Source organism: Medicago truncatula, chromosome 4 (assembly GCF_003473485.1).
Source record: "Medicago truncatula cultivar Jemalong A17 chromosome 4, MtrunA17r5.0-ANR, whole genome shotgun sequence".
NCBI classification, from domain to species: domain Eukaryota; kingdom Viridiplantae; phylum Streptophyta; class Magnoliopsida; order Fabales; family Fabaceae; genus Medicago; species Medicago truncatula.
Genome location: NC_053045.1, coordinates 29,638,568 through 29,663,914, shown reverse-complemented (window position 1 = coordinate 29,663,914; position 25,347 = coordinate 29,638,568). Strand labels below are relative to the sequence as shown.

The window sequence follows — 25,347 nt, the reverse complement described above, 5'->3', positions numbered from 1 at the left end:
TGAAGCCCAAACAACTTGGTTACTGATAATGTTATTTGAAAGTACAAAAATCAATGTGTTTAAGGACTGACAAAATGCATCATTTATAACTATTGATATTCATTAAGAAGAAAAAACTAATTCTATGACTAAGGGGGCGAGAGTTAGGGGTAATCAAATAATACATATATCTCATTTAATACATGTCATCAATTATTTCCATCACTATCTATCCTTTGGAATGGGAACAAGTTGCCTCCTTTCAAGCCTTCTCATGGCCTCCGCCAAGGAGACCCGCTCTCTCCCTATTTATTCATCATTTGTATGGAAAAGCTCTCCACAACTATCAACAGCGCCGTCCAGGCAGGTTCTTGGGATCTCATCCAAATCTCTGTTAACGGACCTCATATATCTCACCTTCTCTTTGCATATGATGTCCTCCTCTTCACCAAGGCAAAAAAATTTCAACATCGGTTCATCACAAATATGTTTAGTCGTTTCAGTCAGGTCTCGGGGTTGAAAATTATTTTATCAAAGTCTCGGGCTTTCTACTCATCAGGTACCCCTCATGCAAAAATTAATAGACTTACTTCTATCACTGGCATCAGAAGCACTACCTCTTTTGACAAATATTTGGCTTCCCTATTCTAAAAGGAAGGGCTAAGCGTAGTGACTTTCTTTTTATCGTTGAGAAAATGCAATCCAGATTTGCTTCTTGAAAACATAGGTTGTTGAATAAACCAGGTAGAGTGACTCTAGCATCATATGTTCTTTCCTCCATCCCATCGTACTACATGCAGGTTACTTGGCTTCCTCAAAGCATTTGTGATAGCATTGACCAAACCACTCGCAATTTCATTTGGAAGAATGCAAACAATAAGAGCATTCATCTGATTGGGTGGAATAAAATTGCTCAGCCGAAAAAACTTGGAGGTGTAGGCATCACGACAACAAGGGAAACAAATATATATTTATTGGAAAAGCTTGTGTGGGATATGGTTCAATCCTCAAAGAAGTTATGGGTTGAAATTCTCTCTAACAGGTATGTCGCATGTTCTAAAGTCCTATGCTACTACTCACTCTAGTGATTCTGTTATTTGGTCAGCTATCCTTTGCTAGAAATATTCTCAAAGATGGTTTTTTGGTTCTGCCCTTAGAGTTCTCTTGGCTTCATAGGGTCGCTTGCACCCTACATTGACACCCTACATTGACGTTCATGATTTACAACTGTCAGTTAAAGATGTATTCTCTTAGCTTCATGTTGTACCTTAAAAACTGGAAATGACTATCATCAAATTTAATCTTGATTTTTGTTAAGAAAATGTTGATTCATTGTAAGTGTAGAGTTTTCCTTCTCGTAGAAATGTTTGGTTTTGAAAACTTGAATTTTGATCAGTTAGAATTATATACTTATATTAGGATATTTAGAAACAAACTGTATCCAATTTCTACAATTCACGGCATCACATACCAAACATGTTTTAAAAATAAAATAGAAAAACTTAGTAGCCAAAAGGATATTGATATTTTAAATTAGACTTAAAACAGTGTTGAAATCGTTTTTATTAAAAATTTGTTAATAGTTTATTCTTAAGAGAAATGATATTTGAACAACTATTTTTTGATAACTTTTGTGATAATTTTCTTTCTCATACTCACATTGTCCTCCTATTTTCTTTTTCTATTGCTTTGATTTTTGTGTCATTACCTAAATTTCTTTATATATTTTGGTTGTCCAACAAGTTGTCACAAGAAAGAGTTGTTCAAATAACATTGCTCTATCTAAAACTTATTAATAGATAGTATGTGTTCGTTTGTTTTGGCTTTTCAGCAACAAGAAACACTTCTACAGATCTCAAAAGTGGAAATTGAGTTTTCAATGTTGTTTGGTTTGACTTTTTAAAATTGCTTCTATCCTCCAAAAGCAAAACCAAACACATCCTATATCTATCTTGTCAAAAAAAAAAAAAAAAAGATAGTATATCTATAATGCTTAATTCTGGAATTTTGAAGAGGTAAATTAAAGATTTCATATTTTTAATTAGTAGTAAGATTTTCTTGTTGGTTTATTCTAAGATGGAATAGGAAAGTGAGTTTTGCATATCAAGGTAGTTTTGGATTTTAGAAAACTTATTTTATTCGTGATCTTTTAAATTCAGAAAATTGTTATTGAAAATGATGATGATTGTGGCTAAAGTATTTGTATGGATAGATTTTTGTAAGACTTATAAGATTAAAAGAAGAAGAAAAATAACTTGTAAAAATATTTTATAGGTCGAGCTTTTTATTATAGGCCGAAAATGTTAGATTTTTAAAAAAGTGTAAAATGTGTCATTAGTGTAGCAAGGTGATTGTAGAAATGACTTTTCAACATAATCTAGGCTTTACAATGATTTTTTATTTTAGAATTTCGAGACATAAACAAAAATATATTTGAATTGGTTAGCTTGCTGGAAATGTTTTTAGGAAGTTGAAATGATTGAAAAATAATTTATTATAGAAAGTGTTAGAAGCTTAAGGATTTATTATAGAAAGTGTAGTTTAGTTTACATAATTTTTATAGCACTAGAATTTATTAAAAAAATATATAAATTTTTGAATTATTATTATTATTATTATTATTATAAGTGTTTTCTTTAAATTATTTTTGTAATAAAGTTAGCAAACTAGTTTTGCGACCGTACGTTTGATTCGAAGGCATGAGCTTTCATGAAAAAAATCGATATATATATATATATATTCAATTTACTTGAATGATTTTATTTAAGAAATGTTATATTTTCTTAACTATTTATGTAATTTATTTTAAATTTGTAGTAGGAATAATGAAGTAGGAGTTAATTTTTTTTTTTTTTTGAAGGGATGAAGTAGGAGTTAATTGTGAGTCACATATTAGTTAAAGCATGCAACCTTGAATAAGAACAATGTTAGTTAATTTGACTCTTTGGAACTACGGGTGGATTATTATGTAAAGGTATATAGAGGTAGTGGAGCAAAAGATTGTCGTGTAGGAAGGTTAAGAATTGTTATTGCAAAGTAAGGGTATCACTCCATGTGCTTCTGTACGTATATATGTGTATATATTTATGTTGTGATGATTATCATAGTGTTTGTGTAATGAAGGTGCGCACTCGAGACGTTTGTGTGTGTGTGTGTGTGTGTGATGAAGGTAGAAAATACATTTTCACTTTATTCTCACTAGCGAAAAAACGGAAATTTATGTGTCCGTCTTTCCACTCTTTTTATTACTTGAAAATTACGAACAATATTTTTTTATGAAATTTTGATTTTGATTAAAAGTAAAAATATAAATGTGTTTTACTTGCAAATTATAACAAATCAAAATATTTGATTTGGTGATAGTAAAAATATTTGGTTTCCCTAGAATAAAAATGGAAAACAAAGAAAAGGGAAAAACAAAAGGGTTTTTGGGCCTATGTTCCATTAAATAGAGTCTGAATTATTTATTACACACTAATTAATAATAATAATAATAATAATAATAATAATAATAAAATAGTAATAAAACAATAATAAGATATAGTCTTCCGACCGCCACCGCAGCTACTCCAGCCACCACAACTACTTCTTCCTTCCTCTTCCTTAGCCATCGAATAAAACGAACCGCGATCTCGATCAACCCCACAGTGCTGCCGATAAGTCCCAGAAAACCAAAGATAAAATACCATGTCTTTGGCGACGCCCAGATGGAATGTGATGCAGGTGGTGGGGTATAAGTTGACCTCACCATCGGATTAACAGTGACCTCGATGGTGACGGTCAACATGAACAAAATATAATATGATGACATCACTACAAATGAAAAAACAAAGAGGATAAATAAGCAATTTATCAATATTAGGTCAATTTAGCAATGACCATTGATTTAATATTAATAAATACGAATAGATAAGATTGCTATCAAATATTTACCTATAACTTGGATTGGATGGATATTAATAATAAAAAAACTAATGTACTATTTTTTGAAATTGTACAAATCACCTAGTTTTGATAGATTTATAGATTTGGAACAAGTAGAAAATTGGGTTGTTTTAGTTTTCGTTACAATTTTTTTTTTTTTATCAAAATAAATATTTAATTTTTCTTTATAATTTAAAAAAAATCAACAAGTGTTAATAGTTAATTATTAAATCTATATTTATCAATTGTTTGAGTTTAAATTCAGGATCTCTAACTCATTTAACATTTAACTTAAACTAATTAAACATTCAATAATGATGAATTTTTTTTAGTCAATTATTAATGATGACTTTAATAACTATATTACCAATATCATGAATATTCTGCTCAAAAAAAAAATATCATGAATATTCGCCGATTAAAAAAAAAGATGATGTATCCAAGTTGTTTGGGTTCCAGTGGCAAGGAGTTCCTTCCAAAGACGTCTCCGGGGAATACTGAGTTCGATTCCTAGGGGAAACAAAACTTGGTCAGTGCGCATGCCTCTACACATGAGCCGGATTAGTCGTCCACCATTGGTGGGTCGGAAACCGATGCGAAAGCAAAAAAAAAAAAAAAAAAAGATGATTGACGTTTAATATTTTTTATGAACCAAGTGATATTTATTTCAACAGAAAATGAATCAAGTGATATCGCTTATTTTCAAAGAACGTGGATATAACAGGAATGAGGTAAAGTATGATATATAGATGGATATATTACTAATATTACTTTGAAAATGAAAATACACGTTCCTTTGTATTGAAACAGGTCCTTATCGCTTTGTAAAATGAATTACTACTATTATTTTTTTCCTTTGTAAAATGAACCAAGTGATATCGCTTATTTTCAAAGAACGTGTATTTTATACCCCATTCACAATTTTGAACAAAATAAACGATATGCAAACAGAATAAGCAAAACGAAATCATAATAGAACGAGGAACCGAAACAAATTTTATTTGGAAAGCTAAAATAATTAATGAAATCATCAAAGAAATAAGGAACAAAGTAAAAACTTATAATAGAAAGTAAATGGAAATGAAATAAGGAAAACAAAGTAGATCCATACCAAATGAAAACTGAGCTTGAAGAAATAAGCAAATGATTGAGACAAACAAATATGCAATCAATGTGAAGAAGAAATGGAAAAGATGATGGATGATGGATTGAAGATGAAACAATGAAGTAAAATGTCATTAGTGAAATATTTTTGCATTAGTGAAATCCTGCATATATACTATAGTATAGTAGTGACTCTTAATCTCTTATAGAGATTATTACTTAGGCATATGTGCTTTGAGTGTTGATATCTAGTGAAAAGTAATTCATTGTATTGCTACTGAGTTTTAAACTGAATTATATATTTTATAAAATTATTAACCAAAATTGATGTTTTGTAGCTTGTGATTTTTGAAGATGAAACTGATCAACGGTTATAGCCAAAATAATATGGGATGGTAAATCCAAAATTTAAGAGAAAATAATTTATATATATATATATATATATATATATATATATATATATATATATATATATGTGTGTGTGTGTGTGGGTGCGCGCGTACACGCGTAAGTGTGTTTGTGTGAATGTCATAATCACCCTATTAATTTCAAAAAAACAAAGAAAATGGGAAAACGAAAGGGTTTTTGGGCCTACGTTCCTTTGATAAAATACTAAGTAAAAATGGAACTTCTACGGTACACTTCTTCTGCTTCAAATATTTACAATTTAACGATTATTTTATGAAATAAAGAGTTATTTATCAATATTTATATTTTATAAGACATCATTTTATAAGAATAAACATCATTTCATTGTTTATAAGAATCATATTAAATTTTTAACATTTTCTCATAAAAAATAATAAATATTCTTTGTTATATGTAACAAAAATTCAAAAAACGTAAAACTTTTTTTTTTTATCAGAGTGTAACTCTTAATCAATTTATTTCAGAGGTTGAATAATCTAAAGAGTCAATAGATCAATTATTATGACCGAATGGGGTGAACGAAAACTATCCGTTAGAAATTCGTAAGTGAATGGATTAGATAGATTTTGTTAAATAGATGATGGAGGGATTACTTATTTTTTGTCTTTTGATTAAGATTGGTTTATTTCTTTGTCGTATATCATCAATCCTTCATATTATTTTATATGATTAATTCTTTTACATATATGAAACAATTTGTATTTTGCTATTGTCATAGTATGTTTTAATGAAATATTATAATTCAGTGCTATATGATATTGATATCGTGCTTCATTTCCCCCCGAAAGTTCTCTCATTTGTTCTCAGGTATAAGCAAGAAGGGTGGGTTTCTTGATCCTTGTGAAATGCCTTTATCGTCACATTTTGTTATAGTGCTTGATTTGATAATGATGAGGCCATTAGTCAATAGGAAAAGTCAGGTTCTAATTGGTTGAAAATTTTGAAAGCTAGATTTCTGTTTTAATTAAATTGCTTTCGGGTGTTCTAATTTACATTTTGTTACTGTTGTGGCACAACTTGTGCTTTGGACATCAATACAAGTTTTTTTTTTCTTCCTTTTCAGCAAGAAAGAAGCTACGGTTGCTAAAACATTTTCTATACTTTCCAATAATTTCATCTCCATCATGAAGAGAGGCATTCACATGAGATAGAATTTGTTGGGCATTTATGATCCAAAAGATATTGTTTAGAGACAAATCTCTTCGTTAAACAACATACACAATTCTTTTAAAATACTCTGTCAATATGAGAGGCATTCACAAGACACTTGATGTATTTCAATGGATTTTTTCATTTTTGGGTATAAAGATCACGATGTAAAAAGACAATGAAAGAATGCCATGATAATATAGACTTTTGTATTATAAGAAAGAGTTATCGACATGCTGGGCGGACCTGTTAAGGTCTTGGTGTGGCAAGTGTCACACCAAAGATCCAAATTTTTAAAACTTTTAAACTAGTGCAGTGCATTTGATGCAGCATAAATAGTATTGTTCTAACTTTGTCTCATATTGTTCACTTATTTATATTATAGTTTGGCTTTGTAATGTAACCGATGTGAAAATTATTATCTATCTATGTTTTACAAAGCACATACATATAAGATGAAGTATTTTTTTGACATATAGAGAATGAAATTAATTATTTAAATTACCATTAATAAGTAATATAAGTTTTTATGATTATCAAGCTATATTTTTTGCGTGCTTGTTGAAAAGTGGTTTTACAATAAGAATGATAAATGAATAACTTTTAAGTTGTTCACACCGTATGTTAATGCAGTTAACTAGTACAAATTGATTTTTTTTAATCATTTTATGTTACCTCAAAATTCGTGCCAGCTTGAATTGCTTTATGGGAAGTGATGCGGTGTGGGTTTGGTTGTTAGTTGATGGATGTCAATATAACTCTGCTCTTTTACAAAAGACCTAAAAATTGAGTTTTGATTGTTAGCAACATATGTTTGTCATGCTATTATTAGGTTTTGATTACTAAAATTGATTTTATATTGTTTAAAATTAAAATTGAATCAGGATGAAGAATATGTACAGAGTGAACTAAGTAACAAGATAAGTGAAGTGATCAATGGTTAAACGATCACGTATATAAAAAGAGATGTTCTTAGAACAATTATTAATGATATAATTTTAACTCAATTTTAACAAATGTAAAATATAGTATTTTTGTAATTTTTGTTGCTACAACTATTTTTAATATAATTTCTTATTAAATTTAGATTTATTACTTATTTGATAAAAAAATTGTGCCCCATCAATATTTGTAAGTCCAAATCCGCTCTGTCGACATGCACAAAAATGAATGAAAAATTCATTCTCATGAATAACTTTCCACGGAATAAGAATGGGAATATTACACAAACATTTTTTTTTTTTTTTAGAAAATGTGTTTGATTAATAATAGTAATTTTTTTTACAATCAAATAGCATGTTCTTGATAATTATTTGAGAGGTGGCTACACAGATAGTTACCTGAACTAAATCCTATCTTCATGAGAACTTTTTATTCCCATTCAATTTTTTGAGAATCCAATTATGATAAAGTAGAATTTATTTTTTATGTATGATAAATGAAACATTTAAATATTTGTTTTTTTTATTTTTTATTGTTGCGTATTTTGTAAGTTATTGTCGGATGTTTTGTCTTGGTTAGGCATTAGTTGTGTTTTATCAAACCAACAACTCTAACAATGTTACTCAATTAATAGGTTTGGTTTTCCATGGAGGAAAAAAAGAAAGTAAATGAAGGTCTTCATTCTATACACAAAGATACAAAAGTCACTTAATATTTTTATCAATTTTTTAAGATAGAAAGGATATAAAAGTCAAAAAATACACTATCATCATAACAGAGAATGGAATGATGGACTGTCTCTCTTAGTAGTTCCTTGATAGATGTTTGTCAAGAAATGCTTTAGCCAGATTACTGAAGCTCACACTAACTTCTTCAGCTGCTGCATACCTCTTGATGACATCAATAACTTCAGGCTTTAAAACCTCTTCCTTGTTAGATTCATTACAGATGTAATAAAGCGCCCCGAGTGCATAATTTATCTGATCAGATAAATACATTAGTTGTTTATCAAATTTTTAGGGGATCTTTTATGGAAGTGAATTAAAATTAGAACGTACAAATCAATGTAAGAAACATTATGTGCTAAGCAATTTTTGAGAAATCAGGTATTACTGATGCAAATTAAGTAGTATAAGGGTACACAATAACATATGTTTCTGATAAATCAAATAAAAAATACAAAAGTATGTTTCAAATAATTAAATTTCACATGAACAATCAAACATATTTTTCATATATAAACATTAAGAAGTTATATTTAGTGATGACGTAGCAAACACAAATTATGCTAGTATATAACTTGAGCATGAGGGTGTAAAAAGGTGTAGACAAGAAATTTTGAGAATCTGGTTGTTCATGATTTGGCATTATGCCAATATCCCTTTGGCCTACAAGCTCAAGGGTCTGCATTCTTCAACTTGAGATTCAAACAAAATCCCAACTCAATAAAATGAAACAATATCAACAAGCAAACTATAATCCTTACAGTGTTCCTAACTGGGCTTGATAAACATTGAATGATAAGAGGAATCCCACCAACTCCAGCTACAATTGTAGCGTTGGCTGGATCTGCAAAAACAAAATATTTTTATTTATCAACTAGAAAAATAACTAATCAGATAGAAATCACAATACCGTGAAAGGTACAACAGTCAGAATTACCAACACAAGAATTGCAGATCCCTCCAACACCAAATTCTATAATCTTTTCATTGGGTTCAGTTACGCAGTCAAGGAAAAGTTCCAAAACATTTAGCTGCAATTATACAAGAGCATCTTAGTGTTCATAATGTGCATTTTCCTTATTGCAAAGACAATTAGTGGGTCAATACCTGGCGCAAGAAGTTAAAATTGTAAGGATCATAGGCAAAGTTGGCCAAATTTGCCAAAATCTTCTCTTTAATTTCTGCAAAACAAACACGAGAAACACCAACAGATAAGGAGATGGTAAAAATAAAGAATCCTACCAAGTACCAACAAAGGTGCTTGAAAGATTGTTTAATTTATAGCGTTGATTCAAAGAAACAGCATACCATCCTCTGATGAATTCTGAAACTGAGTCACCAATTCCTGAAACAAACGTTATTCATATGAGGTTCTCACACAGAAAAATCATCACAATACAAACAACCAAAAAGAAGTCAAAGCACCTGAAGGTATTGCAATCTGGAAGTACCATATCTTCCGGTCCGCTCTTGTTGCCTTTGGTTATTGGTGAACATGGATGTCATTTTTCGTCTAGTCAATAAAAGTAAACACTGAGGATTGATTGATTGAATGAAGTATTATATTTTACACTATTCAAATTTATCCACCAATAATCATAATAAAAACAATATTAACTTAGCAAAATGTTCAGAAAATATAGTTTTTATTTATAAGTAAAATCTATAATTTAGATAAAAGATAGAGTTATATCAACATGGATCAAGCATAGAAAAAAACACAAAGAAACTCAAATATGATATCCAATGAATCAACGGAAACATAACGAATAAATATCAATACATTTGTTTTCTTAAAATTAAGGGAAAAGAGTAAGAGGAGATAGTGGTGGTTCAACAGGTAAACAAATTCCAAATCAAGAGTTAAAGTGGGGTTGGGTTTCTCCCAAGCTTGAATAAAATGATATCTGGAAAATAAAACATCAAAAGATATTCTCCAAACGTAATCAAAATGACAACCCATTAAAATCAAGTTCCAACAGTAATCAAAACAGAAGTAGATATGAATAAAGAGGTGAAAGAGAAAACAGGGGTTGGTGTTTCAGATGATAATGACATTGTTGAGGACACAAGCAGAGGTGAATCTGAAAACAGAGGTAGAGGTGACAACAGAAGGTTTAGGAGAACAACAGTGAACAGACCCGTCAGTTGCAGCCCTTCTTTGAAAATACCAATCTTCGTCCTCAGAAATGGAAAAGAAGAAAGTTTTGCAGAAGGGTTAAGTCACTTAAAATAAATCAAATTACCTAAACACTCTGAAAAAAGAAGCTGAAAGGTTAAAATACGAGGATTAGCTTAGAGTTTTTAAATGCCTAACCAAATTGTGACCTGATTGTAGCCCCAACAACCCGAGAAAACTTCGACCGGGCTGCGATTTTCAGCTGCAAATGCAAATCACCAGCAGAGGGCAGAGTGTGTCACAGTGGACATTGACTCCGCTAACCAAAGCCTCTATCGCGCGCAATCGCACAACGATTGACAATATATCCTAATCAAATAATTAAATTAACTCTTAATTTCAAATCTGAAACAAACAAAATTTGATCTAATTCTGATTTGAATTTTAAATATAGTCTAATCCTTAAATCAATCTTAACAAATCAAATAGGAAAGGAAACCTATGATTGGATCGGCTGAAATTGGTGGTTGCTACTCTCTCTCTCTTTTAGCCCAGATCCCTTCTTCTTTTACTCTATTCCCTCATGTATTATCAATAATTCTAAGAAATGAAATTCATTTCATACACTTTTCAAGTCCTGTTACACTTTTCATTCATCATCATTGTGCTATTCTATTGGTAAATTTGGTCTGAATTTATCAGTATAATATACATTTTTGACCTTATCATCTATTATACCAGTTTTACAAACCAGTTCCCAAATAAATCAATTCAAGAACTGATTTCAGATTGGTTTAAAACCAGTTCAAGAACATATTCTACCTATATTAAATAACAATCAGTTCAAAATGGTTTTGCCTAAGGAAAAAAAGTGGCACCCTGGTGCTACAGAACTCCAACCATACTTACACTGTCGGACTCTAATCAGTCATTCGTTCTCAAGACAGACACTTCTAGATCAAGGATAGGTGTTGTCGTAAGCCAAGCTAAGCATCCCATTGCCTTTTTCAAAATTTACTAAGCATGCGGTTGTTACAACAATCCGCTAATACTCGTGAACTTCATAGTTATTTTATTTTTTTGACAAAATGAACTTCATACAGTTACTCAAGCTATTGCTCGACTCTGCCATTATTTGTTGAGGCATAAATTCTTCATTCGCACAAACCAAAAGAGTTTAAAGGCCCTCACGGATCAAATAATTGAAACTCAAGAACAAGAAGCTTGGCTTCATAAATTGTTGGAATATGACTTCACTGTTGAGTACAAGCTCGGAAAGGTTAGTCTTACTTGAGATGCACTTTCCATATCATCTTTCATGGCTATCTCCAACCCTCATCATTCCATGCTTCAACAAATTCATGATGTAGTCAATTCGGATCCTAAATTAAATCCAATCAAAGCACAATGCTTGCAAGGAATTGCTATTGAACCTCACTACCATGTACAGAAAGCAGACTTTTCTTGAAATCCAGACTCCTCTCCCATTGGTGGACATGCTGGCATTAACCACACCAACATCAGAATTGCCAATCTGTTTTTCTGGCCCTCCATGCCCCATGATATTCACAAGCTTGTCTCTGAATACATCCCATGTTAACAAGCTAAGGCCTCTGCATTCCTGTGAGTTCCAAATTGGGAATATGGTGTTGTTAAATTATAGTCTTCTCGTCAACATGGTGTCACTGAGCCGCAATCAGAAACTTGTTTATGCTACTTCGGTCCCTTCCCAATCATTGAGAAAATGGGATCAGTTACATATAAATTGTTGCTGCCAAAATACATCTGTGTTTTTCGCATTTTCTTATTAAAACCTTTGTTAACAAGTGAGCAAGGTCCAATACTAGAGGCAAAATCCATTCTACAATCTTGCATTTTACTTCAACAAGGTCAGCCAGTACCGCAAGTACTCGTTCACTGTGAAGGGGTTTCAAGTGATGATGCTACTTTGGAAGATTGGCTTCAACTATCAAAGACTTATCCTTCCCTCAACCTTGAGGATAAGGTTGTTTTCCATGGGGACGGTATTTTTTTTCTTTCAGTAAGAATCAAACTCAGTACACCAAGGTTTACAACACACACTACGGACCAACCATTTGCATTAGACCCCAATGTTAATCTCCTAAACGCTGATCAACCGAGATGTCAGTAATAACTAATACTCAATATTATCCATGTTCTTATTCCTAACAACTCATAATAAATGTGCTTAATTATAACAAACCCTTTCAAATTAGAGCATATTTGTCATATATGCCAAGCCCACTAAAACAAAATCATTGCAAGCCCCTCTAAGGAGCTTTTCAATGGTGTGCATCTCATCAGGTAATACAAAATTAAAATACTTGCATTTATTTGATCACCAACAAGGATCAATGCTCTATCCCTAACTACGAACATGTTAATAGGTTTCTGTAAGAGATGGAAGTTAAGTCTTCTCTTAAAGAAGAGAACTGTACAACCAAGAGAAGTTATTGATAGATTCATGCAAATGACATAGGACCAAGTTAAGAGTCTGCAAGAAGTGGAGAAATTTACATAGACATGTACAACCAGGGTTCACTTTCAACAAAATTACATACTTTGCAAACTATAGCTTATATAAATAATGTATAAGTAATTGAAATACCTCGCCCAACTCAATTGTAAGTGGTCCTTCAATGCATGCTCTGTTAACTACCCTTCTGCAAATACAAAAGATTCAGTCGTTGAAAGGAAAACTTTTCCTGCAAAAAAGAAAGATAATGCCATAAAGCTACTCAGACCAATACAATAATAATATTGATAACTATCAAAACCTCAACTTTCAAGCACAAGAAGAATTAAAGTTAAAATAAACAACTTATTTGCAGCTTACAACGCAAAATCTTATCATGATAAGCTCTACATATGCTATTTACTATAATGAAAGGTAAATAAAGATAAATTGTTTTTGAATATGCTATAAGCTGTTTTAATAAGCAGCAAGGAGAAGTTATGAAAATAAGCTGAAAAAGCTTATGAAAAATGTCATAAGTTGTTTTCATAAATTCTTCCAAACAGTGTCACAAAATTTATGTGAGAATCGCATACCCGCGCGCAATAAGGGAGGGGAAAGAAAAACCGATAATGAAAAAAAGAAACCCTGAATGGAGTTTCTTACTGTTTCTGGCGGCCGATGACCAACTCCGATGGCAGGTTTTTGGCAGGTCAACGGCGGCGGAGGTGGTGGCGACCGACGGTGGAGGAAAAGCAGATGATGATGGTCGTGGGTTTTGTTTTTAAGTGAAAGTAAGAAGAAGAAAAACCAGAATGGAACAGATTTGTTGTTGTTTTGTTTCATTTGAATTTTTTTTAAAGGATGTGCCACATGGGACAATATGACATAGCGCCCCATTTAGAGATGGCAACGGGGCGGGTTTGAGTACCCCATTCCCACCCTCGCTTCCATGCATCCGCCCCCGTCCCCAAACTATATTGTGGCTAAAAATTGAACACCCAACCCGGCCATCAATGGAGACGGGTCTCCCGGCCCTGCCCCATCTCCACCCGGAGAAAATAAGTTACACCGGAAAGAGTAAGCATGAAGAAGAATGCTTCTACTATGAGCCATGTTACTGCCCCCTTTCAGGTTGTGACTTTGTTGCATCATCAGAAGTGTTGTCAAACCATTTCAGCTTTAAACACAGGGATTCTCAAATCAAATTTTCGTATGGCCACTCCTTCATTGTCTCCTTGAAGTCTAAAGTTGAAACCATTGTTCTTCAAGAGGAAAATGATGGCAAACTATTTATTCTCAATAATAGTACTATGAGTTTAGGAAATGCAGTTAATATTTGTTGCATTGGTCATAACTCTTTTGAGTCCAAGTATAGTTATGATATATTGGCTAGGTCTGAGATATGCAAATTGAAATTACAGTCTTTTGTGAAATACTTCTAACGGTTTACTTTATTAACTCTTTCATGAGAGTGCCTTGTGATTCCATTTGGTTCTTTTGAACCACCTCATAAGCTAGATATTTGCATAACCCCCATGGTACCTCCTATCTCCTTTTCTTTTGAACCACTTTATTTCAGAGAAATTTATGGTTTGGGGATCATCCAGTTTGTCAACAGTTCCTAGTCCTCGTTAATTTGGCTGCGGACAAGGAAGCTACAACATCTCAGGTAGTTGAACATGATAAAGACTGCAGAATTGAAATTGGAGTTGGCTTAGAAATTTGTCACGAGATGAAGAAGAGCGAATGGCTGTTCTGATTGCAGCACTTGCAGCAGTGCAGGTACGGGAAGGTGCGATGGACGCGTACAAATGAATGCTGGACGAGAGTAAAGGGTTCTTGGTAAAAGGTTGTTATGAACTGCTGTCACATCTGTGTTTTTCTGCATAGTTTGATGCTTATTTTTTGGCAGCCGTGCAGCACCTGTGGGATTTGTCAGTGCCGTCAAAAATCGCTTTATTTGGTTGGAGACTATTGCAGGATATGCTTCCAGCCCAGATCGAATTACGGAGGAGAGGGGTCATTCACATTCATAACTTGCATCAACAGAGCTGCTTCATTTTATGTTTTGAGAAATTGGAATCAGCAAGTCATTAATTTGCAAATTCCACAAAGACATGTGGGATTAAATTTTCAAAACGGTTGGATGGAGTAGTGAAATAGTTAATAGTTTTTTTTATGTTTAATTCAATTGTAGCTGATTCTCTATATCATTGTAGCTGTAAACTGTTTTGGAGCGGCTTTGCACATCTTGTGCTAGTTTTCTCTCGTGATCAATAAAATTTATAAAAATAAAATAAAAAATAGCATTTGTATTATTTATTTTGGTCAACTCTTAATAAAATCAAATTGTCAAAAGTTTTGATTCCGGAAACATGGGAAAAGAGACTCTATGAGAGTGATGTTGGCGCATGAGAAGTGCAGCCGTTATGGTGGAGTAATGTGGTGGGCTGGTGGCACCGCCAACCACGCCTGCCTGAGATCAGCGGTTCTATCGGTGGTACAACACTGATTGCAATAATATATAACTTGAGACAATTTCTTAGAAAGGTTTGCAAAGAAGCTATCTAACGTCAATTTATAATCAACACAAGCAATATTTGTTTAAATCAAGTCTAAACATTACTGCCCATTGTAGATTGATTCATAAGCCTTAATCAAATAAATGAACTAGAGTGGTGAAAATCATGAAAAAACATGAAACAAAATTGGGATAAATTTCTAAAAGGAAAAAAAAAAGGAAAATAGCTCTAGGGAAAGCAATAAGCAATAGCAGTCAACAAACAACTACGGAAAGCAATCACCAATTTGAGCACCGATATTTCATCAACATCAAGTACTTGCTTCTCTGTGCCATAATGGGGCTAGACATGGCAACAAACCCCACCCTCGCCAGATCCGACCGTCCCCGCTCTGAATTTAACAGGGAAAAGCCGATTTAACCGGGTGCGGGTGTGGGGGAAATTTGGATTTTTAGTACGGGGGCGGGTCCAGATGCAGAGATGCTTACACCCACCCCGCACCCTCCCCCGCCCCGCACCCGCTTTTTAAAATTTTCTTTGTTAAACTTTATAATCTTATTTTCATAAGCACCAACCTATTTTAATATATTATTACTCTTTAGAAACATGTTTATTATAATCATTTTGCTTTTTTGAAAAAAAAATTATTAGATAAATAATTATTCATATAATTATTGTGTTTTTGTTGGTAGATTCTAGGGTGAGGTTCTATTAAGTCCCTCATCGGTGTACTATTTGAATTAGCCGTTAATGAAAAAAAAATGTACATGATAACTTTAGTCACAAATAACACAAGATTATGCTTTTTCTCTCTAACGCTCCATGAAACCACCACCGGTTCCAAATCATCATCTTCTCCCAAATCACAAAAATTTAATCCTTCATTCTCTTTCAGTTTGTTTCCCTTAAAAAATGACTGGATTCAATAAATTTCGTTTTACCACTCTTATCTTCCATTACCCATCCGTCTTGTAGGCTTCTTTTTTAATATTAATATATCTTGTCAAAGTCTTAAAATTTTGTTATGGGTACAATGAATTTTAAGAAATTTTCAATCTTCTCTCAAAAAAAAATAAAAGAAATTTTCAATCTGAAACTGATTTTAATGTAAAGTTTTGTGACCATGGATACAATGAATTATGTTGGTAGTGCTAAGACAATCAAAATCCCTGATATGCTAACATTTATTATGGTTGTTTCCAACATTTTCAATACGAGAGGAATTGGGTGAAAGAGGCATAATAGATCAGTTTAAGAGAGAAAAAAAATGTAGGCTGTGTCGAGTGAATGGAAAAAGAGCAGCCGCAGGGAGTCAGGGGGAGAGAAAAAACATAATCCAGTGGTTTGTCACTAAAGATATCATGTACCCTTTTTTTATCTAACAGTCAATTTAAACGGTACAACGGTGAGGGCCGGGAGACCCGTCTCCATTGATGGCGAGGTTGGGTATTCAATTTTTAGCCACAATATAGTTTGGGGACGGGGGCGGATGCATCGAAGCGAGGGTGGGAACGGGGTACTCAAACCCGCCCCGTTGCCATCTCTAAATGGGGCGCTATGTCATATTGTCCCATGTGGCACATCCTTTAAAAAAAATTCAAATAAAACAAAACAACAACAACAAATCTGTTCCATTCTGGTTTTTTTTCTTCTTACTTTCACTTAAAAACAAAACCCACGACCATCATCATCTGCTTTTCCTCCACCGTCGGTCGCCACCACCTCCGCCGTTGACCTGCCAAAAACCTGCTATCGGAGTTGGTCATCGGCCGCCAGAAACAGTAAGAAACTCCATTCAGGGTTTCTTTTTTTCATTATCGGTTTTTCTTTCCCCTCCCTTATTGCGCGCGAGTATGCGATTCTCACATAAATTTTGTGACACTGTTTGGAAGAATTTATGAAAACAACTTATGACATTTTTCATAAGCTTTTTCAGCTTATTTTCATAACTTCTCCTTGCTGTTTATTAAAACAGCTTATAGCATATTCAAAAACAATTTATCTTTATTTACCTTTCATTATAGTAAATAGCATATGTAGAGCTTATCATGATATGATTTTGCGTTGTAAGCTGCAAATAAGTTGTTTATTTTAACTTTAATTCTTCTTGTGCTTGAAAGTTGAGGTTTTGATAGTTATCAATATTATTATTGTATTGGTCTGAGTAGCTTTATGGCATTATCTTTCTTTTTTGCAGGAAAAGTTTTCCTTTCAACGACTGAATCTTTTGTATTTGCAGAAGGGTAGTTAACAGAGCATGCATTGAAGGACCACTTGCAATGATTTTGTTTTAGTGGGCTTGGCATATATGACAAATATGCTCTAATTTGAAAGGGTTTGTTATAATTAAGCACATTTATTATGAGTTGTTAGGAATAAGAACATGGATAATATTGAGTATTAGTTATTACTGACATCTCGGTTGATCAGCGTTTAGGAGATTAACATTGGGGTCTAATGCAAATGGTTGGTCCGTAGTGTGTGTTGTAAACCTTGGTGTACTGAGTTTGATTCTTATTGAAAGAAAAAAAATACCGTCCCCATGGAAAACAACCTTATCCTCAAGGTTGAGGGAAGGATAAGTCTTTGATAGTTGAAGCCAATCTTCCAAAGTAGCATCATCACTTGAAACCCCTTCACAGTGAACGAGTACTTGCGGTACTGGCTGACCTTGTTGAAGTAAAATGCAAGATTGTAGAATGGATTTTGCCTCTAGTATTGGACCTTGCTCACTTGTTAACAAAGGTTTTAATAAGAAAATGCGAAAAACACAGATGTATTTTGGCAGCAACAATTTATATGTAACTGATCCCATTTTCTCAATGATTGGGAAGGGACCGAAGTAGCATAAACAAGTTTCTGATTGCGGCTCAGTGACACCATGTTGACGAGAAGACTATAATTTAACAACACCATATTCCCAATTTGGAACTCACAGGAATGCAGAGGCCTTAGCTTGTTAACATGGGATGTATTCAGAGACAAGCTTGTGAATATCATGGGGCATGGAGGGCCAGAAAAACAGATTGGCAATTCTGATGTTGGTGTGGTTAATGCCAGCATGTCCACCAATGGGAGAGGAGTCTGGATTTCAAGAAAAGTCTGCTTTCTGTACATGGTAGTGAGGTTCAATAGCAATTCCTTGCAAGCATTGTGCTTTGATTGGATTTAATTTAGGATCCGAATTGACTGCATCATGAATTTGTTGAAGCAGGGAATGATGAGGGTTGGAGATAGCCATGAAAGATGATATGGAAAGTGCATCTCAAGTAAGACTAACCTTTCCGAGCTTGTACTCAACAGTGAAGTCATATTCCAACAATTTATGAAGCCAAGCTTCTTGTTCTTGAGTTTCAATTATTTGATCCGTGAGGGCCTTTAAACTCTTTTAGTTTGTGCGAATGAAGAATTTATGCCTCAACAAATAATGGCAAGAGTCGAGCAATAGCTTGAGTAACTGTATGAAGTTCATTTTGTCAAAAAAATAAAATAACTATGAAGTTCACGAGTATTAGCGGATTGTTGTAACAACCGCATGCTTAGTAAATTTTGAAAAAGGCAATGGGATGCTTAGCTTGGCTTACGACAACACCTATCCTTGATCTAGAAGTGTCTGTCTTGAGAACGAATGACTGATTAGAGTCCGGCAGTGTAAGTATGGTTGGAGTTCTGTAGCACCAGGGTGCCACTTTTTTTCCTTAGGCAAAACCATTTTGAACTGATTGTTATTTAATATAGGTAGAATATGTTCTTGAACTGGTTTTAAACCAATCTGAAATCAGTTCTTGAATTGATTTATTTGGGAACTGGTTTGTAAAACTGGTATAATAGATGATAAGGTCAAAAATGTATATTATACTGATAAATTCAGACCAAATTTACCAATAGAATAGCACAATGATGATGAATGAAAAGTGTAACAGGACTTGAAAAGTGTATGAAATGAATTTCATTTCTTAGAATTATTGATAATACATGAGGGAATAGAGTAAAAGAAGAAGGGATCTGGGCTAAAAGAGAGAGAGAGTAGCAACCACCAATTTCAGCCGATCCAATCATAGGTTTCCTTTCCTATTTGATTTGTTAAGATTGATTTAAGGATTAGACTATATTTAAAATTCAAATCAGAATTAGATCAAATTTTGTGTTTCAGATTTGAAATTAAGAGTTAATTTAATTATTTGATTAGGATATATTGTCAATCGTTGTGCGATTGCGCGCGATAGAGGCTTTGGTTAGCGGAGTCAATGTCCACTGTGACACACTCTGCCCTCTGCTGGTGATCTGCATTTGCAGCTGAAAATCGCAGCCCGGTCGAAGTTTTCTCGGGTTGTTGGGGCTACAATCAGGTCACAATTTGGTTAGGCATTTAAAAACTCTAAGCTAATCCTCGTATTTTAACCTTTCAGCTTCTTTTTTCAGAGTGTTTAGGTAATTTGATTTATTTTAAGTGACTTAACCCTTCTGCAAAACTTTCTTCTTTTCCATTTCTGAGGACGAAGATTGGTATTTTCAAAGAAGGGCTGCAACTGACGGGTCTGTTCACTGTTGTTCTCCTAAACCTTCTGTTGTCACCTCTACATCTGTTTTCAGATTCACCTCTGCTTGTGTCCTCAACAATGTCATTATCATCTGAAACACCAACCCCTGTTTTCTCTTTCACCTCTTTATTCATATCTACTTCTGTTTTGATTACTGTTGGAACTTGATTTTAATGGGTTGTCATTTTGATTACGTTTGGAGAATATCTTTTGATGTTTTATTTTCCAGATATCATTTTATTCAAGCTTGGGAGAAACCCAACCCCACTTTAACTCTTGATTTGGAATTTGTTTACCTGTTGAACCACCACTATCTCCTCTTACTCTTTTCCCTTAATTTTAAGAAAACAAATGTATTGATATTTATTCGTTATGTTTCCGTTGATTCATTGGATTTCATATTTGAGTTTCTTTGTGTTTTTTTCTATGCTTGATCCATGTTGATATAACTCTATCTTTTATCTAAATTATAGATTTTACTTATAAATAAAAACTATATTTTCTGAACATTTTGCTAAGTTAATATTGTTTTTATTATGATTATTGGTGGATAAATTTGAATAGTGTAAAATATAATACTTCATTCAATCAATCAATCCTCAGTGTTTACTTTTATTGACTAGACGAAAAATGACATCCATGTTCACCAATAACCAAAGGCAACAAGAGCGGACCGGAAGATATGGTACTTCCAGATTGCAATACCTTCAGGTGCTTTGACTTCTTTTTGGTTGTTTGTATTGTGATGATTTTTCTGTGTGAGAACCTCATATGAATAACGTTTGTTTCAGGAATTGGTGACTCAGTTTCAGAATTCATCAGAGGATGGTATGCTGTTTCTTTGAATCAACGCTATAAATTAAACAATCTTTCAAGCACCTTTGTTGGTACTTGGTAGGATTCTTTATTTTTACCATCTCCTTATCTGTTGGTGTTTCTCGTGTTTGTTTTGCAGAAATTAAAGAGAAGATTTTGGCAAATTTGGCCAACTTTGCCTATGATCCTTACAATTTTAACTTCTTGCGCCAGGTATTGACCCACTAATTGTCTTTGCAATAAGGAAAATGCACATTATGAACACTAAGATGCTCTTGTATAATTGCAGCTAAATGTTTTGGAACTTTTCCTTGACTGCGTAACTGAACCCAATGAAAAGATTATAGAATTTGGTGTTGGAGGGATCTGCAATTCTTGTGTTGGTAATTCTGACTGTTGTACCTTTCACGGTATTGTGATTTCTATCTGATTAGTTATTTTTCTAGTTGATAAATAAAAATATTTTGTTTTTGCAGATCCAGCCAACGCTACAATTGTAGCTGGAGTTGGTGGGATTCCTCTTATCATTCAATGTTTATCAAGCCCAGTTAGGAACACTGTAAGGATTATAGTTTGCTTGTTGATATTGTTTCATTTTATTGAGTTGGGATTTTGTTTGAATCTCAAGTTGAAGAATGCAGACCCTTGAGCTTGTAGGCCAAAGGGATATTGGCATAATGCCAAATCATGAACAACCAGATTCTCAAAATTTCTTGTCTACACCTTTTTACACCCTCATGCTCAAGTTATATACTACCATAATTTGTGTTTGCTACGTCATCACTAAATATAACTTCTTAATGTTTATATATGAAAAATATGTTTGATTGTTCATGTGAAATTTAATTATTTGAAACATACTTTTGTATTTTTTATTTGATTTATCAGAAACATATGTTATTGTGTACCCTTATACTACTTAATTTGCATCAGTAATACCTGATTTCTCAAAAATTGCTTAGCACATAATGTTTCTTACATTGATTTGTACGTTCTAATTTTAATTCACTTCCATAAAAGATCCCCTAAAAATTTGATAAACAACTAATGTATTTATCTGATCAGGTAAATTATGCACTCGGGGCGCTTTATTACATCTGTAATGAATCTAGATGCCTTAACATATGGTTCATTATGATCATAAGTGGAAAGAAACTTGTAAATAAACTTATCTTTTTTGTATTTCTACTTTCTCATCTATATAAAATAAGGAAAAATAAATAAGTATCTAACTAATAAGTATCTAACTAATAATAACACAATGTAATAAACTATACCCAAAATGTTAATATAAATGGTTTATCACTTCTGCAGATAAGATTGACTTACTTGTACTTCTAGCACCTGCAGATAAGATGATTTCGTTTCAATTCTATTCTTGAGCCTCTATCTGTTAAATCAAATAAAGGAATTAAAATGTTCCTTTGTTGTATTTTAGGATTATCTCAGAACATAATTGCATTGAAGGTAAAGCATAAGCTACATAGAGCAAAAAAGTTACAACTTAAATAATCATCAATGATTTAAGTTAAAATTTAACCAAATTGATATGAAAACTCACATAAAATAGCTTAGTGCTTTCTTAACTCCTGAGCCACCTTCACCATAGAGTTCATTCCACTGTAGAAGCTCCGTCATATTTATTGATTCAGAGGACAAGCTCAGAGAACCTAGCATACTGATACTGCTAATACACCATTATAAAGAATTGTACCTTTTTTTTTCTTTTCCAATATCTCTTTAATAGGACGGTGTGCAGCAGTTACACAGAAGTTCTGCAAGTAAATATCCTATATTCATTTTTCAACTATAGCCCCTAAATCTTAATTTAGATGAACAACAAATACACATAGTACTAAATAGAAAACTAAGAAGAAAATCACATCTAGAAAATCTACAAAACTAAGAGTGATCTATACTTGAAACTACCCCAAGGTTTGAGTTTTCTGCACTCAGAATTGGAAGCAGGGGTTGACTACATGCATCACTAAAAGGACCATTACAATCTTAAAAACACTAGTCAGGCCACCAACATGCACAAGAGTTTGACATTCATAACAATTTATTTTCTTTTTGTTATTACCCCTGTTTTATTGGACTGATCATGTAGAACATTAGAATAAAGTACAACTGCTCGAAGCTGAAACTCTCCACAAAAATTCCATGGAAGCTGCTCAGCTTGTAATAGACAACCTTCATGAAGATTACAAGCTTACATTCTATCAAAGACAGAACCACTATCTAAAAGGGATCCCTTTATCATATTTGTTACAGAATAAATCATCAATCATAAAAACAATTACATTGAAATATTTAAAATATAATAGGAGAAATTAACACTCTTATGATAAACAAACATGATAAACAAGTGAACATGTCAAGTGTCAAGGTCCTAAAACGCTACAGCTTCAAACTAAACCATCCCAGCATTCTAGTTTTATTTCAAGTTGTGCCCTGAAGAAGTTATGTCTGAGAAGTTATACCTGACAACGACAACAACAACAACAACAACCAAGCCTTATCCCACTAAGTGGGGTCGGCTACATGGATCAAATGCCACCATAGTGTTCTATCAAAAACCATATTTGAATCCAACTCATTGACCTCTAAATCTTTTCTAATGGTTTCTCGAATGGTTTTCTTAGGTCTTCCTCTAAAACCTATTTAAATGCTTATTTATATTCTATCCTTAAAAAACATGAGAAATTAAGCCTGAGTACTCAATATATCACATATGTACCTTAAATACACTCAATTCCTCATTCAATAATTTAATTATATATGTTACATTTTCAAGTCACTTGTCCTGTCAGGCATCTCCTACTCTGGTTGTTATTACTTACTAGGGAAAATATACCGTTAGTTGAAAGGAAATATCTTAAACATCATTATATGGTGACAATTGTACAATGTATTTACATTATATAGACTATTCCTTATTACTACTTTCCAATAATAGAGCTACACTAATGGCTTAAAATCTGTCCTGATAAAACTAAGTAACAAATCTGCAGCAAGGTACAAAGAACTAAAACTTATTCCTAATTTCATGGCATAATTTTTTTTCTTTTGTTCTTAATTTCATGTCAAGTGGACTTGTAAATCCCAGAATATTGAACTCCATTGCTACTGATAAAAAAATTAAACAGAGTAGTTGACTCTTTTTTCCCTAACCATTTTATATGGTTGAAACCTAAAACTAAACAAATCCTAAAAACACCCAATTCAAAATTCAAGCAGCAAAAAAAAAGTACAATTGTATCTTCATCAAATCTAACAAACAACTGAACCTCAATAAGAACACCCAGTTCAAAATTTAAGCTACAAAATTTTTATTTCATCAAATCTGACAAACAAACCAACAAACACGTGAAACTCATAAAACCCAATTCATATTCAAATCGTGTTCCACTGTTTGAAAAGGATTAGGGTTTCACGATTTTTTTTTTAACAACAAAGGGGTTAGAGTTTCAATTGAAAATTCAGAGAGATAGAGAGAGAGAACTCACCGATTGAGAGGATTCGATTGAACAGCCAAGGGCTTGGACGGCGAGTGTTCCGATTGAACAGCAAAGCGAGCGTTTTTTGATTGAGTGAAAATGATACAACGTGTGATGCGTTTTACAGATGGAGGAAACGATAAGGGTGAAAATTTGTTTTGACTTCAGGTAGTTCTAACTTCTAACCACTGATGTGAATAAGTTAGTCAAAGTTTTCACTTAAATTGCAAAAATGCCACCGCGTGTTTTTCCCTTCATTTCAATTATGTACTTATGTAAATATTATATGCTATTAGGAATTCCCTTAATGTGTTTATGTCAACTGATGTAAAAACTCATAGTGTGTATCTTTCCATTTAGATATTTTCCGTGCTGATGTGAAAACTAAAACCCCCTTGATGTTAAATGTATATTTTGTAGTAGTGCGCAAAATCTTTATTTTTTTTATAAAATATTTAAAAAATGCATATTTTTTCGTTTTTTCATAGCAACAAAAACGGTGGATTCTAGGGTGAGGGCTCTATTAAGTCCCTCACCGTTGTACCGTTTAAATTGACTGTTAGATAAAAAAAGGGTACATGATATCTTTAGTGACAAACCACTGGATTATGCTTTTTCTCTCCCCCTGACTCCCTGCGGCTGCTCTTTTTCCATTCACTCGACACAGCCTATATTTTTTTTTTCTCTCTTAAACTGATCTATTATGCCTCTTTCACCCAATTCCTCTCGTATTGAAAATGTTGGAAACAACCATAATAAATGTTAGCATATCAGGGATTTTGATTGTCTTAGCACTACCAACATAATTCATTGTATCCATGGTCACAAAACTTCACATTAAAATCAGTTTCAGATTGAAAATTTCTTTTATTTTTTTTGAGAGAAGATTGAAAATTTCTTAAAATTCATTGTACCCATAACAAAATTTTAAGACTTTGACAAGATATATTAATATTAAAAAAGAAGCCTACAAGACGGATGGGTAATGGAAGATAAGAGTGGTAAAACGAAATTTATTGAATCCAGTCATTTTTTAAGGGAAACAAACTGAAAGAGAATGAAGGATTAAATTTTTGTGATTTGGGAGAAGATGATGATTTGGAACCGGTGGTGGTTTC

At 33.0% G+C, this 25,347-nt stretch overlaps 2 protein-coding genes and 1 long non-coding RNA gene across 3 annotated transcripts; 1 reads left to right on the top strand and 2 right to left on the bottom strand.

The window, feature by feature from the left end:
* Positions 1-8,136: 8,136 nt before the first annotated feature.
* On the bottom strand, positions 8,137-13,097 carry LOC120580190 (armadillo repeat-containing protein 7). The gene is made up of 7 exons (XM_039833637.1): positions 13,001-13,097; positions 9,678-9,765; positions 9,561-9,597; positions 9,360-9,433; positions 9,190-9,283; positions 9,014-9,096; positions 8,137-8,507 (listed from the first exon to the last, which is right to left on the bottom strand). The coding sequence occupies exons 2-7, from the start codon at positions 9,756-9,758 to the stop codon at positions 8,331-8,333; spliced, it is 546 nt and encodes a 181-aa protein (XP_039689571.1). The 5' UTR covers positions 9,759-9,765; positions 13,001-13,097; the 3' UTR covers positions 8,137-8,330.
* Positions 13,098-20,476: 7,379 nt separating this feature from the next.
* Positions 20,477-21,988, top strand: LOC120580191 (armadillo repeat-containing protein 7). The gene is made up of 6 exons (XM_039833638.1): positions 20,477-20,624; positions 20,705-20,741; positions 20,869-20,942; positions 21,019-21,112; positions 21,206-21,288; positions 21,795-21,988. Exons 1-6 carry the CDS (start codon positions 20,544-20,546, stop codon positions 21,951-21,953), a joined length of 528 nt encoding a protein of 175 aa, XP_039689572.1. The 5' UTR covers positions 20,477-20,543; the 3' UTR covers positions 21,954-21,988.
* On the bottom strand, positions 21,917-24,444 carry LOC120580192 (uncharacterized). Its single transcript, XR_005645877.1, has 3 exons — positions 24,239-24,444; positions 22,291-22,407; positions 21,917-22,119 (listed from the first exon to the last, which is right to left on the bottom strand). It is a non-coding gene; the product is annotated as an uncharacterized lncRNA (long non-coding RNA).
* Positions 24,445-25,347: the final 903 nt, after the last annotated feature.